The sequence below is a fragment of the Ochlerotatus camptorhynchus genome, unplaced genomic scaffold, assembly GCF_037179485.1.
Source record: "Ochlerotatus camptorhynchus isolate MF236.1 unplaced genomic scaffold, CSIRO-AGI_Acam_v1.1 ptg000001l, whole genome shotgun sequence".
NCBI classification, from domain to species: Eukaryota; Metazoa; Arthropoda; class Insecta; order Diptera; family Culicidae; genus Ochlerotatus; species Ochlerotatus camptorhynchus.
The window spans coordinates 203741-220454 of NW_027040493.1; the positions used below are offsets into that span (position 1 = coordinate 203741).

Genomic DNA, 16714 nt, shown 5'->3' on the forward strand with positions numbered 1-16714 from the left:
CCTCCCTCCATCTCCACGCAAAACTTCTGATTATTTGATGCAACCCAATTACAGAAATTTTTGAAATTCACAGACATTTTTCGTAGACTTCTGAAAAACAAATCTGGCATCTCTGGTCCCAACCGTCCCAACAGACATAAGTAGCTGACTAAGTTCGCCAAATTTACTTGTATAGAGGTTGAGTAAAGGTTTTCTCATATCGTATAACATTTGAATACAGCTTGTGGCTGTATAAATGAAATGAGTAAAGCGTTTACATTGCGAAAATTGTTAGTTGGGTACCTATTGTACTCAGATTTACTCATAGTTACTCTGGATTACTCTGGTTTGCTGCAAGAACACAAATAACTGGGCATATAGTTTTGGTTCCTGATGCTGCAGCTGACAGTTCATCGACGAAAAGAAAGCACAATGAAAACAAAAATCTAGCTGCACAAAGAAAACGATCCTATTTCTAGTCTCGCTTCTAAAACATTTATTATTTTCTCTTGTAAATAACAAAAATATTTTTCAAGATGCAATGCAATTCTTAGTTTGAGTAGCAGCCAGAAGATATTTCTAATTAATATTAATAAATTGAAAAGTAAGCGGAGCACAAACGTCTTGCAAAATGCTCTATAACATTAAATCAAGGATGATTTTTCATAGCGATGAATGCGTTTTTATATAAAAAAAATCAAACGTCGCTTCGACGAAACTCTCAGTACTTCGACGTATACTAACACCATTGCGTGGGAGTGGTGAGAATTTCGTTGAATTTATGTTCTAGAGGAGAGCCAGTGAGAATTTCACCATCGAAAACGGGGAATCTGTTTCGTTATTACCTGACGAACGATCACCAACGTTGGTTTGAACCGACACCGAATCCGGGCAAACTTTTCGCGCGAAGCTGAATATCCAACTGTTTGAGTACTCCTTGTCTTCGTTAATCGGTAATGACGCGTTTCGCATTCTCCTGCCGACATTCCAGAGTGTTCTCATCGAAGTCTCTTGCGACAAACCATAGACGAACCGACGCCATAATCGCGTTTTTATTAGCTTTAATCGAGCCTTTAAACGTTTTCTCTAGGTCAGTGTACCGCTCGAGATCCTCGACCTTACAGTGTTTGCGGAAGCGTTTAAACGCGGTGGACTTCTCGCTGTTCGCGTCGGTGCAATCCTTATCCCACCGCGGAGTGGAAGGCCGCCTGCGAACGGAAACACCCGGCACACGTTTCGTCTGTGCTCGCAGCGCACAATCGATGTCGAGACGCGCGAGAAAGGAGTACTCGTTCAGTACACCCCTCACCATCCCTCTCCAAAGGGGGAGTTTGGTAAAGAGAGATGAAAAAACCGATTTGTACCTTCCTTAAAAGTTGTCCTAGTTCGCTATTCTAATATCTATATACAATCTTCACACTGCCGTACTCTAACGGAACTATCAACTCTATGCTTTCATCTACTCCATCTATCGTATAAAAATTACCACTACAGTCTGTTATTTGAAATTAGCATCTTCAACTAAGTCAAGAAATGTTACCTTAATTATTATTATTATTATTAATATTTATTAGCCACACTTTATCACTTCTGTAACAGTCGTTGCGTATCCAGTGAAGTATTTAAAACCTTAAAAATCGAAAATTGCATTCTTATATATATATTTATATATATTTTATATATTTCTTATTGGGTATTACAAAAAAAATACGGACTACATGTTTAAAAATGTGTCCAAAAATTGTTGTTCTAAAAGTATCCAACTAGAAAATTTCACTGATATGAGCATTTTTTAAAGGCAATATATTGAAAAATTTTCAACCAAGCATTAAAGAGGGCATTTTTGTCATATAAGTTTTTTACACCTCTCGATTTTTTTTCACCCAAAATTTAATGAATTTTCGGAACGTTTTTATTCGTCCTCCAAAAGGTTTATTTTTTTCTATATTTTATTTTTGTGTCGACCGTCATTTTGGTTTGATGAAAAATATAAAATTCAGCTCTTTGATTTATTTTTATATTCAAATCTCCATACATTATTTTTCCGGTTACCTTTTTGCCCATACCACAAAAAGTATCATAAATTTGGAAAATCTAGACAGTAAATTTATTTTCTTGATTTGTTTTCCGTACTGAGTACCAATGCTACCGACGCGTCCGTTAAAAAGATAGACTCGAGCACCACCTATGTGGTGTAAAAATGAACAAATATGAAACTTTGAAAAGATGGCGCTTTTAATATTGAGCAACTTTGTAGAACATTGTATCGCTGTAGAAAGCCAACGGCGCTAGAGGTTTTGGCCACACGAATGGCTTCGCTGCCCCACTGTGCGACGCCAGGGAGGCAGCTCATACACCTGGACTCTACATATAGACACATCAACTCATAACCGGGGACCAATGGCTTTACTTTTTTTTCCGACGGAAGGCGTGATCAGAGATTTTATGCCTCAGAAAATCCCAGAGGCACCGACTGGGATTGAACCCAGGCCTTTTGGGGTGAGAGGCAATCACGCTTACCACTACACCACGAAGCGCCGCTGGATTAAAAAAATGTAACCGTTTAAAAAAAAATAATCGGGTGCAATTGACGAATGCAGAAAAAGGACTGATTATCGAATATGAACAGTACATTCGAAGTCACGTTCCATGCGTCAAACTGGTGACGCATTTCCTGAGGCTTTCGGATTATAAAAAAGGCAAACCTACACTTCGAAAAACACATTGTTATATCCATTAAATTCACATGGCCCCATCACTTGAGCGAAACAAATAATTGCAGTTTTTTAACTTCTCTTAACACTTCGAACACGATGCCTCCGGCAAAATATGTAACGGCAAATTAGCAATATTTGATAGATCATTTCTCAGCAATTAAAAAAATCTTTAAAGTCTGTAGCTTGAAATGGTGCCAATGGATTTAAAATTCGTCAACAAATGGCTGGGCTAAAATTGCAAGTTTGCCATAACTCATTTACCGGATGCATCGTGTTCGGAGTGTTAACGTTCAGTTGGTACCTACCTGCACTACAAAACGGTTTTATTTTTATTATTCACCTTGCCTTTTGGCCATATTGTGCCAGTCGTGCAACCTACGATATTGGGTAATCCAATTTATTGAAGCGAATCAAGGTGTCCAAATTGGATTAATATGATCAGATAGGTAGTCATGGCACCAATCATCTGCAAAAAAGAAGAACACATCGAAATTAATTCCACCGCTCGCTCGGTGGACTCGGGACAAGGAAAGGTATTAATTCCGTTAAATTACCCCATAAAACAGAGATAAATCGACATTGAACAGGCCCAGGCAATTGAAGTGCAGTTCCAACAAATTTAATCGAAAGGATGGATTCTGTATCAATAAAAAAAGAGAAATAAACAATGTGTCAGTTTGCCAAACATGCAATTCAATTAAATTTTAGGTTCAAGCTGTGACGGTAGTACCGCAGTTGAAAAGGCTTCAATGCCTCCGGTAGCTCTGTAAATTTTGGTGTTCATCAGTTGATTGGTTTTGCAGATCTGAAACATTGACAGATTATTAGAATAAATTTAGGAAAGTTAAAACCTTAGTTCCGGAGAACTTTGAGGTTTGGGCGTAATTGATTTTGTAGCAAACACATGTAGCGCCGATTTCTCGTAATTTGATACTCAATCTCAATCATTTATCAACCTTTTTGCGTCGTTAATTTTTTAGATTTAGCTTTAATTTGCGAAAAATCGGTGATTGTCGTGTTTGTTTACAAAAGCAAATACGCCCTAATCTCAAAGTTCTCCGGAGTTTACGGTAGAAATACAAGAAGTTGAAATCACAATGAATATTATACACACACATGTGGATCTCCATACTGGATACCAAGGTTGCAAAGACTCATTTCAGCTAAAACAATGTTTTTCTAAATTATGAAATCAGGCATAACATTTGATAACGGCACAAAAGCATTTGTAAACAAACTTTCTAAGGCCCTTTACACGTGAACCAAAGTACGCTCACGCAAACCAATACCACTTTCGGAAAGGTGATAGTTGCATCTATCCGATGATGTTGTTGGTTTGCGTGGGCGTACTTTGGTTCACGTGTAAAGGGCCTTAGAAAGTTTGTTTACAAATGCTTTTGTGCCGTTATCAAATGTTATGCCCGAAATAATTAGATGCCATGATCAAATTTTGAATTGGTAGGATACAAGAAGAGGTTGCAAAGAATGTGTTTGACATATTAAACCTGTTTATTTCACTTCATGAGAGTCACAATCAGCGATTTTTCACAAACTCACTCACTCACTCACTCACTCACTCACTCACTCAGCGATCAGCAAATCGCTGATTGTGACTCATAGAAAGCAAAATTTACAGGTTTTATGTTTCCAACGCATACTTTGTAACCTCTTCTTGTAAGTTACAAGTAAAACATGCCATCATACCATCTTTTGGTTTTATTATTCCAAAAACCATTATTTTAGCTGAAATGAGTCTTTGCAACCTTGCTGGATACCTTTCAAAAAGAGAAGTCCTAGGGGAAGTACAACTTGATCTGAAGTATTATTTGGTGTAAAAATACTCAAATTGGTAGTGATTATAGTTTTTAGTATAAATATTAATGATATTTACTGTCAATCGGAATGTACAAAGAAAAAAAAAATAACAGTGTTACTTTAACGCATCCGCTTAATGACGTTTAACAGTTGTTGTTTGTGTTTACTGCAGCTTTCTGCTTGTCATAATGTTTGCCTAGATTTTCGTTTACGATAGCTCTGAACGTTTCCGGCTTCGGGCGTTCCCCCAGCAAGCCTTTCCAAGTTGCAGTTAATAATGGAACAAGCTTTTGACGCCTATTCATTGAAAACAACAATGCCAATAACAGTGAATTTTTTCTGTTCATAAAACGCTCTTGTTTTGGAGACAGCCCCCATGCAAAAGTAGCGTATAAAAAAATCATGCACATTAGACTTATGCAAAATTTGAAACTTTCGCTCCACGGTGCTCAAACGGTTCCAAATTGGGTCCTGATTAGCCTCCCAAAAGTTGAATTAATTTATTCAGAAACAGACTTGGCACAAACGTTATTAAGTTTATGTGGAAAATACCATGGGGAAAACCAAATTTTTTGTTCATCTCTATCTCATAATTCAAGCTGAATATTACATTAGGTCCTAAGTAACATTGATCGATTTTCTTCGTCGACTTTCTCTTTCGTTAATAACTTGAGCACATAACCGTTTCTTGTTGTGTTTGTCGTATTAGATGCTACATAAAAGCTTCTTTTATCGATATGTGTGCTGAAAATACCAGGATATGCGTCACCAGTTTGACGCATGGAACGTGACTTCGAATGTACTGTTCGATAGTCAGTCTTTTTCCTGCATTCGTCAATTGCACCTATGATTTTTTTAACGGTTACATTTTTTTAACTAAGCAGCGCCGATGGTGTAGTGGTAAGCAAGATTGCCTCTCACCCCTAAAGGCCTGGGTTCAATCCCAGTCGTTTTGCCGGGATTTTCTGAGGCATACAATCTCTGATCACGCATTCCTTCGGAAGGGAAGTAAAGCCGTTGGTCACCGGTCTTTGAGTTGTTAGATCGATAGGGTCCAGGTGTAGGAGCTGCCTCCCTGGCGTCGGTAGCATTGGTAGTCAGTACGGAAAACAAGATCGACGGAAAACATATCAAGGATTTTTTATTGCCTAGATATTCCAAATTTAGGATACTTTTTGTGGTATGGGCAAACAGTTAACCGGAAAAATAATTTATGGAAATTTGAAATCAAAGAGCTCAATTTTATATTTTTCATGGCCGTAGGAATACAAAGAGAAAGTCGAAGAAGAGAATTTGTCAATGTTACTTAGGATTTAATGCAATGTTCAGCTTGAATTCACCATTTTACTCTGCTTTTGAAAATGATAGCTATACTTGTAGTATATTTTCTCAACTACAACTTTGACCAAGACAACTTTTCGATTAAATGTAAGGAACAACAGTTATTAATGTTTCAAGTCAGTAATGTCTGTTCATTAGGCAACATTGGTGTTTTCGGCGCGTAGAATAGAGCACAACAATCATGGCTACTACTACTCACATTGCAGAATACAGTGTTGCCCACAAAACAGCTGCTTGCTCATGCCATTAGATTGTCAATCTCTTAAACAATAAATAACTATTTAATCTAACGTCTGGCTGACAAATTTGTAGCTGAGAAAGTTTTCCATAAAGGGTGATACGGTCAAAATTTGGTCAATATCAACTTGACGTATTTCTTTCAATTTTGCATTTAAAAAACCTGAACACCCCTCATTTTGAAGGTGTGTGTGTGTAGAATGTTGCTCCTATTTTGATTTTGGAATTCACTCTTCAGTTGTCAAAATGCCGTCCAAGCAAGAAGAGCAGCGTATCAAAATTTTGCTCGCGCATCGCGAAAATCCGAGCATGCAAAGTTGGCAAAATCGCTAAAAGTTGCCAAATCAACCGTTACAAATGTAATTAAAGTGTTTGGGGAACGTTTGTCGACAGCCAGGAAGTCTGGATCGGGGGGAAATCGAAAACCGGAAGCCGCTGAGACGACAAAGAGAGTTGCCGGTAGTTTCAAGCGAAACCCTAACCTCTCTCTCTGAGATGCCGCAAATAAGCTGGGTGTATCGTCTACAACCGTGCATCGAGCCAAAAAACGAGCCGGACTATCGACTTACAAGAAGATAGTGACTCCAAATCGCGATGATAAACAAAATACGACGGCCAAAGCGCGATCCCGGAGGCTGTACACGACGATGCTGACGAAGTTTGACTGCGTGGTAATGGACGACGAAACCTACGTCAAAGCCGACTACAAGCAGCTTCCGGGACAGGAGTTTTATACGGCAAAAGGAAGGGGAAAGGTAGCAGATGTTTTCAAGCACATGAAACTGTCAAAGTTCGCAAAGAAATATCTGGTTTGGCAAGCCATCTGTACCTGTGGCTTGAAAAGCAGCATTTTCATAGCTTCCGGGACTGTCAACCAAGAAATTTACGTGAAAGAGTGTTTGAATAAACGTCTGCTGCCTTTCCTGAAGAAACACGGTTGTTCCGTACTGTTTTGGCCGGATTTGGCATCTTGCCATTACAGTAAAAAGGCCATGGAGTGGTACGCCGCCAACAACGTGCAGGTGGTTCCCAAGGACAAGAACCCTCCCAACACGCCAGAGCTCCGCCCAATTGAGAAATACTGGGCTATTGTCAAGCGGAACCTAAAGAAGACCAAAAAAACTGCTAAGGGCGAGCAGCAGTTCAAGGCAAACTGGCTTTCTGCGGCGAAGAAGGTGGACAAGGTGGCTGTACAAAATCTGATGGCAGGGGTCAAGCGTAAGGCCCGGCAATTCGGATTTGGAAAAGCGGAAGCCTAACTGAATATTTTTCCTGAATTTTATACTAATTGAACTTGAAAAAGAAATTTAATTTGATTTTTTAAATAAACGATTTCACCGATTTACACGCGTTTTCCCTTGACCAAATTTTGACCGTATCACCCTTTAAAAATAGCTATCGAACTTTTCAACAGCGCAATATAAAAAAAGGCAAGAAGACAGTGAACAAAAAGCTTGACTTTCCCATCGTAATTTCCATATTAACTTCACATGATTTGTGACTAGTCAGTTTCTTACCAATTGAGTTTAAATTTTGCAAGGTTAATCAGGACCGGATTTGGAACCAAAATTTTGTATCACACAGTTCGAAAAAATAGTTTTAAATTTATGTTCAATACGATGCACATAAATGTAGCGTAACATTTTCCTAGAAACACCGTATGGCGCCTGCTCAAAACGTACTAATCGGAAGCCTCAAAGCAAACGCCGGAGTGGAACTGCCAATGTCATCAGCTCCATGGAAAGGTCGTGAGGTCCATCAGAAGCAACCCAAGTATGTCCGATAGCGATTTTAGTAAAAAGTATGATGCCGCCCGTAATACACTGCAGCGAATTCGCTACCGCATACCGCACCAGTAGGCAACCAAATCGATTACCCAAGCAGAATACCGTAGCTACAACCCGTGCTCGAAAGCTGTATGACAACCTGCTGATCAAGTCCGGTGGGTGCATACTTATGGATGATGAAACCTAACCTAACCTGATAAATTCGTCCGCAAATATATGATCTGGCAGGGAATTTTCAGCTGCTGCTAGAAGACAAAGGTTTTCGTCGCTGAAAAAATGATGAAATCGTTGGTTTACATAACCGAATGTCTCCAGAAACAAATTCTGCCCTTCATCCAGTCTGGAACTTGCGAATTATCACAACAGCCGGGAAGTACAACAATGGTTCAATGACAATGGAGTCCAGATTGTTTCGAAAACTCTCAATCCGCCCAATTGTCCCTAGTTCAGAAGCTGAAGGTAAAAGGTACAGTCATCAAAACGGCAGCTCAGATGAAAAATTGATTGGTCTTATTAAGTGAAAAGTTCGAGAATTCGCGACGAATTTTTCGTTTCGCTTTTTTTTAAATATAAGGAATAGTATCAAGGGGTAAGTCACTTAGCACAGTGTGCCAAACGTAGTTTTGGCACTGCTTGGGCACATCCATCGGCACAATCTCGTATTAATTTGATTGATCATTAAATAAAATGGAAGCACTGTTGGACAACTGTCAATAAAGTTGTTCACAACATTACGTGCTGTTTTACTGTATATTTCAGGAACATCCTCTGATGGAACTTAGAGCAGCAGTTCACTTCTCGATTATTATTTTTTAAACCAGGGTGATTGGGAAGTGAGTATAAGTAAAAAACCTGAAAATTTGAGTACACAGATAAAAATTCAGAATTTTAATAGTGATGTAAACATTGATTCACGTAAACTTGTATTTCATTTCACGCAACCGAGCTACTTGTAAACAATTTGTTTACAATAATGGAGTTTTGTATACAATATTTGCTACATTGCATGAAATGTCTCAGAACTTTACATGATATATAATGTAAACTTATATGATATGTGACGCTCCATTTATGTGCATCATATTGAACAGAAATTTACACTACTTTTTCGAACTTGTATATCTTATTCATAGTATATTGTTCACATCTGTCAAGTTTCGCAGTCTTTCATACAATAGTTCCTGTCATTTCGTCCGAGAAAAAATATTGTGCACTTACAATCAAAATCCATAATAATAAGAACTTTCAAGGAGCGTCTAAGTACCCGGAAGAAGGACGGGAATGGGCGTTAAAGTAAAGTTTTGGCACTGCTTGGGCGTTAAAGTAAAGTTTTGGCACTGCTTGGGCACATCCATCGGCACAATCTCGTATTAATTTGATTGATCATTAAATAAAATGGAAGCACTGTTGGACAACTGTCAATAAAGTTGTTCACAACATTACGTGCTGTTTTACTGTATATTTCAGGAACATCCTCTGATGGAACTTAGAGCAGCAGTTCACTTCTCGATTATTATTTTTTAAACCAGGGTGATTGGGAAGTGAGTATAAGTAAAAAACCTGAAAATTTGAGTACACAGATAAAATTTCTGAATTTTAATAGTGATGTAAACATTCATTCACGTTAATTTGTGTTTCATTTCACGCAACCAAGCAACTTGTAAACAATGTTATTTGCAACAATGGGCTTTTGTATAAAATATTTGCTACATTGCATGAAATGCCTCAGAACTTTACATGATATATAATGTAAAATTGTATGATATGTGACGCTCCATTTATGTGCATCATACTGAACAGAAATTTACACTACTTTTTCGAACTGTGTAAGATCAATGAAGAACAGTCCAAACATGTCAATTCGAGATGTCACTAAAAAGTCCAAGATGTCAGTCGGTTTTGTGCAGAAAAACCGTGAAGCGTGCTGGATTACATGCACAGTTCGAAAAAGTAGTGTAAATTTCTGTTCAATATTATGCACATAAATGGAGCGTCACATATCATATACGTTTACATTATATATCATATAAAGTGCGGACACATTTCATGCAATGTAGCAAATATTGTCTACAAAAACCCAGTAAACGTTTTCCAAAACTATTTTGCTAGCTTCTGCTTGTAGCTGTATCTGCAGATTTTTTCGGCTACTTTACAGCACAACGCTGTGAAAGTTGGCTTATAAAGCTGAAAATGTTAGTTGGGTGTTTTGCTTTTCACTCCGGCTTGGGACTTTTTGCACCTTTTAAACACACAGATAAAAATTCTGAATTTTAATAGTGATGTAAACATTCATTCACGTTAACTTGTATTTCATTTCACGCAACCGAGCAACTTGTAAACAATGTTGTTTACAACAATGGGCTTTTGTATACAATATTTACTACATTGCATGAAATGTCTAATAACTGTACAAGATATATAATGTAAACTTATATGATATGTGACGCTCCATTTATGTGCATCATATTGAACAGAAATTTACACTACTTTTTAGAACTGTGAACTTTTTCACAAACATTATTCAATTTGTCAGTCATACTGAATAACAACAGCAAATAAACGTTAACACTCCGAACACGATGCCTCCGGTAAAATGTGTAACGGTAAATTGGCTATGTTTGAAAAATCATTGCTCAGCAATTCATCAATAGATTTTAAATTGATTGATACCGAATAAATCTTTAAAGTTTGAAGTTTCAAATGGCAGCAATAGAGTTGAAATTTGTCAATAAATGGCTGAGTTATGATTTTACAAACATAGCAAGTTTTCCGTTACACATTTTACCGGAGGCATCGTGTTCGGAGTGTTAATGACACTTTTATACACATGCTAATCAACTTTCAACTTGTAGCTGCAAAACAAAGCTAATAAAGTGAATATCCCAAGTAACAATTTAGGTTTTATAAGGGTTCTGTAGACCATGATTTAGACTTGTAGCATGCTTCGAAACCTCCATAAAACTTGCAATGCTACTTGGAATGTTACTCATTTGATGGCTTCTACACAACCAACCACTCTTGCTGAATAACATAACAATTAAACAACCTGTACTCTGCTAATAAACTGTATTAGGCCTACTTTGGAAATATTTTTACAGTTTATAGGTTTATTTTTAGACGAGTGCAGTTTCACAGCTTTTAGTCTGCTCTTTTACAAAGCTGAAATAACTAGTCGAGAAAAGTGATTCACACTATTATAAAGCCTCTACTCAGCGATTTTATGATTGTAGAACGGCATGTTAATTTTTTTTTACATCAGTTCAAAGTGTTGGCGTAGCACAGTTGATGGTGTCAACACAGACAAACAGACGTTACACTTCATTGTGTATCTTCGTTCACGCATTTAACGGTTGATTTAAATATTATCAGTTTCGCGAACTACTCGCCGCAGCGCTGGCATCGGATCACATTGACGTTTCTATACATTCTATAGAACTTTTATGCAATATTGTTTGCGAGTTAGCGAGCAATCTTGTTTTCCGCGAGAAGCCAGAGAGATGTCGCTACTGAGGTCCTATGTTTTGAGATACTATGTTTTCAAGAGAAACTTTTTCAAAGTGTTACGTCTGTTTGTCTGTGGTGTCAAGGTTTGCCAATGCGGTCGTCTCGAGCTCGATTCCAGGTTCCGGTGCTTAATTTAGTGGTGTGCTTGTAACTAATTTCGATTAATTTGATTCATAGCAAAATAAACTCAATAAAATCCTCCATCTAAAGAATTGCGTAAACAATATTTAACTCGGCTTCAAGAGAAAGCTGTGTAGTGATTATTGGACAACTTTTTGAAAAAGCGCCTTTCAAGTTCACACACACAACTAAACAGCTGTATAGAAGAGTAAATGGATGTGCAATAAGAGCTTGTCCCAACCGTCCCAATAAACGCCATCTAAGTTCGCCAGATTTGATTGTATAGAGGCTGAGTAAAGATTTCCTCATATCGTATAACATTTTTTAAACACAGCTTGAGGCTGTACACAGCAAAAAATAAATTTTAATATTACATCCAATAGAAGAGGATGCAGTTCAATCATGTCAAAAAGCTCATGTATTTTTTTATGGCCACAAAAATAAACAAATGCAGTAAAAGCAGTGTAATTTCAGTTTATGCACTGTATTAATGTTAATTTTGTCCTTTTTGGCAAGTTATATTACACCATATTTTTGACACGATTGAAGTGCATCAACATTATGTTTTTGCTGTGTACCTTTCGGAGTGTTGAACACCTTCCAAAGCGCCCCTTTTTCAGTCAAAATTGGATTCCTTAGCAACAAAATTAAACAATGACACCGATAATGACCATGCATCAACTGACAACGAATAGAAGATTAGGAATCACATAGATGTAGACTAACTAACTCATTTTTTTTTCCTTGTTTCAAGATCATCCTCGGTAGACAAAGCTGAGTCTTGTCACTATCAACAAGGCGTAAAAAGTAACAAGGACTAAAATGTGTTCCTTTGATTACTGAAAAATATTGTTCCCCTAATTTGAAGTAGTCAGGACTAGGAATCGGTGGTAGATCTTACATCCCGTAACGTACCACGAAAAGGTGATCTACCCACGTTACGGGGCAGCTAAGACCGTTACTTTAAAATTACTAAAAAACTGGGTTTCAGGATCACAGGAATCGATGTCAATGTGGCCATGTGTCACAGAATTCATCTCAAACTTTTTTGATTAAGCATATCTTCTTTTTTGTCGTGATTGGAACCATCACATGATATGGTTTTCATGAATATGATCATACCTTGCCGTATCGTATTGCGGAATCCATGAAATGGAATTCCGGAATCTCAGAACCGTTGCCAATGTCACCATATGCCAAAGGAATCACCACAAATAATCTTTATTGACCTTATGTCACAGACAAACAGACATAACACATTGAATATTTCTCACTGTAAAACATCGCCGCTAAAACATTACCACCATCTGTGGAGTACACTGTGGTGGGTAGTACGCTGAACATGTGGCGGTAGTGTGTAAACGTCAAACGCAAGGGAATTGACTGTGGGTGCCACAGGTGGTGGTACTACCAACTACGATATTTTTACATTGACCGTTAAATGCTTGTTCCATGAGCAACTTGCGAGTTTTATGTCTGTTTGTCTGTGCTTATCTTATCATGCTAACATGATTTGATATGCAACATGATAATTATACCGCGAATGTTACTGTGGGGTATAAAACTGAGTTCCACGGATTTCCCAGAACCGATGCCAATGTACCCCAAGTAACACTTGCAACATCTTGCATGAAAAATTAAAAAAAATCCAGTTGTAAATAAGTTATATATTAATTGCTTTTAAAACATCCTGTTTAGACGCGTTGTATTGTTGCTTGTGAAGTATTCAACCTTTCTGACAAGCACTTGTTATCTTGAAGTTATAATTCAATATTGCATGTCTCAATTACCAGTTTAAAACACATTTATAACTGATTGTATTTGGTGGAAACTGGCTAGACTTATGTACAACATGTTTTCATATGTCATTATTAGAAACATGAATACATCTGAGATATAACTTATGTATAACATGTTATTAATAAGTTATATTTCAGTTGTCCTCATGTTTCCAAAAATGACACATGAAAACATGTTGTATATAAAGCTAGCAGGTTTTCATCAAAAACAATCAGTTATAAAAGTGTTATAAATAGGCAATTGAGAGTTGCCATACCTAATTATAACTTCAATATACGATACAAGTAATGTTCTTGTTTTTCGTGTTATAAGCATGTTTTGATAACAATTATGAAATTTCTCAATGCATTCTACAAACTGCACTACAATATGGCTGACCAATGAATCAATAAGAAAACATTTAATTTATGCTTTCAACATCACATGTACGTTTTGTAAAAGAGAATAGTAAGATAATTAAAAAAGAAAGTTGATATTCTGTTTGTTTTTGTTTGTTTGCAAAGTTGGGAAATTTTATCCAGGATTTTTTATGCAATTCAATTTATTATATTAAGCTTTTTCTAAGAGCCAATGAGTTTTTTAGAAGTAGAATGTATATATTTACCATAAATTTGCAACCGCATAAATGTTTGCAGTACGGAATCTCAGTTTAGGCACTTTATCCGCACGATAAAATTCCTCAGAAGAATAAGTTGTGTAAATTGATGATAAACAAATTCCATTCGTAGGAAGGATGAAATTAATTTACAACATGTCCAAAACACTAGGTTGCGTTATAGTCATAAATAAGTTGCGCAAGTCAAGCATATGTTATATATAGATCCCACCTCTTGCGCTTTTTTCGGTATAAATAAGTTGTATATAAGTGACTAGACGTAAATGTTTACCGCTGATATTGTCATAAATAAGTTATGTAAACCCGTTTATGACAAATTGTGTTGCTTGGGGCCCATATGTCATCAGATACACTAAAACCTGATTTCATTGATCAAAGCTTGCCATTTTAGTATGATATGATATCATAACCTCAATCACATAACATATGTGGAACTGCATGCAAAATAACTTTCTTAAAGTTGACCCCTTTTTTGTGTTGCCTCAGTGGTATAACTGGTATAGTTGGCCATTGATCTGTCAAAACAAAATTGTCGTGATATCGACACTGTGTGTTCATAAGGACCAATGTCGAAAACGTAAACAATGGCTTCTTTCGGATATTTCTTGTAGTTCGAAGTCATTCCATGTAAGCCACCAATTCCATCGGATAGGGGGAGTCTTTCTCTACACAGTTTACGTTTAGGGGCTGTTCATAAACTACGTAGACAGATTAGGAGGGGGGAGTTGACAATTATTCACAGCCCATACAAATTTAAAAAAAAATTGTATGGACAATTGTCTACGCAGAGGGAGGGGGGGTCAAGAATCCCAAAAAACTGTCTACGTATCCCCTTAGTTGACATGTGCGGTTTTTCATTCTCGGGAAATTCGCAGAAAAAGTTTACGTTTGCGACATTCGCTCTTATGAAAGAAAAGCAGACATATGGTTGCATGCTCAGGAAGCATTGACGTTGACGACGACCCTGCAACTCTTTACTCATTAGTACAATCCCATAAGCATCTGAAAATATGTGCATGAAATCTAGCGGACTTTGTCTTTTCTCTTTACTCCACCATAGAACCAGCGAGCCACCATCTCTTCACACAAAACTTGATAGTATCTTATGCGATTTTCATAGGAGTGAAAAGGTAAGGAAATGTCCACCAAGTTTCACGCACAGACTGACGATTGCGGATGGGATTTTACCATAAGAGTAAAGAGATATAGAGTGAAGGCGAATGGAAATTGTCAGGGTAATGCGCGATGTCAATCATGCAAGGTCTGGCCCAACTGACTTATGGTATTGCACAGTTGAATATGGAAGGTGGTGTTTGTATTTCACCTAAGAGTCATTCGCCTGCGCAGCAATGTTTACAACATTTCTGCTTCTAACACCAGCAAGCTGCCTGCTGTTACAGACCTTGTATGATTGACATCGGATAATGCGGATTTTTCGACCAGCTCTACAGGGGGCTTATCAAAGGTTTTTTTTAACTAGCATTTTCAAGCCGGTCAGAAGCCAATCATGTGCGTTATTAACCAGTAATATTGCATATTTACTGATGCAATATTTCTTAGTCTCTTTGACCTGATTGAATTCCATTCGATTCATTGCGTAAATTGCGATTATTGAATATGATTGAATGGAAACAATTTGAAGATTTTATGTTTGCGTTGAATAGGTGTAATTAAACATGTTCGAGTATACAACCACCCGAAACTACAACCCTGGTCCAGCATCCAAAATCAGTACAATACAACCGGACCATACAACTGTGTGGTCATTGTTTTGTATTCCTTGGCTGTTCGTTTGCTGCAATAGATGGGATGGCGCACCGACGAAGATCACGAGTGGGAGATCAAAACTCTCGCAAGAGCATCATCCATGACGTCACCCGATATGCCCGATATCTACTGCAGTGGTGAATTTCGGCTGGAGAGGATAACGGCAGGAGAGGACCGATCGAAGATCATCGCAAGCGGCGATCCCAGGCTGGATGATGATCGTTCGTGAAAGAGCTCGTCAGTTGGTTGTTCGTACATCCCAGGTCAAACACGGCGGTAGACCTCACGCGTAGTATAATTAAATAACGTACGTTTAGTTTTAAACGAATAAATGTTATATTAAACAGATAATAAATGTAGAGATTGTAGTTAGTGTTTAGTGTAACCGCGAGTGTGTGTTATTTTGTTGGATTTCCTGAAACCAAATCCTTTGGAAGGATTCCATAGCCCAAACATACTGGTTAGCAGCAGGCATACCCCAATCACCTTGGCAAGGTCACGGATAGGTTCGAGTGTTGGAGGAACATCGCCAGTGCTATCGAAGTGAGTACTCCGTTCCCCAACAAAACATTTTATATGAATAATATTGTTCACTGTGCTATTAGTAAGTCAACTTATGAGTGTCATGAAATATTCTGTTGACATTTATAAAAAGTTGATATTTTTCTAAGAGATCTAGAAACATAACTAGGGTATGTGTACCAGTTTTAGGCCCTAGTGGTCGTCGAATTGACCATATCTTAAATTTCACATTTTATCATTCTTCCTAAATTTGTTTCGATACAAGGTAAGAACATATGTTTTGGCAGAAATCTGCGCAAATATGGCCCTAGGGCCAAAAATTGGACCACTAGTGCCAATACTGGTACACTTATCCTATGTAAAATAGATCCAAACGATTACTTTCATTTGTAAATAGTGCTTATTGTTGCTAGAAAACATAGCCGTTCCTTTTTTTCTTTTATTTGAGAGATTTTTAGCTGAATCTCTAATAGCCGTTCCTGTTAACTTTGAGATAGCTAACTTGGAGC

General features: G+C 37.5%; 1 protein-coding gene across 1 annotated transcript in view; it reads right to left on the minus strand.

Annotated features, from left to right (window-relative positions):
- Positions 1 to 3093: 3093 nt before the first annotated feature.
- Positions 3094 to 16714, minus strand: part of LOC135697651 (uncharacterized) — a 38685-nt gene continuing 25064 nt past the window's right edge. Inside the window, exons 6-9 of the mRNA XM_065217786.1 lie at positions 16587 to 16604; positions 7797 to 7822; positions 3251 to 3334; positions 3094 to 3162 (exon numbers count right to left, since the gene is read on the minus strand). Coding sequence (XP_065073858.1) covers positions 3094 to 3162; positions 3251 to 3334; positions 7797 to 7822; positions 16587 to 16604 — 197 coding nt within the window. The remainder of the gene's footprint in view (positions 3163 to 3250; positions 3335 to 7796; positions 7823 to 16586; positions 16605 to 16714) is intronic.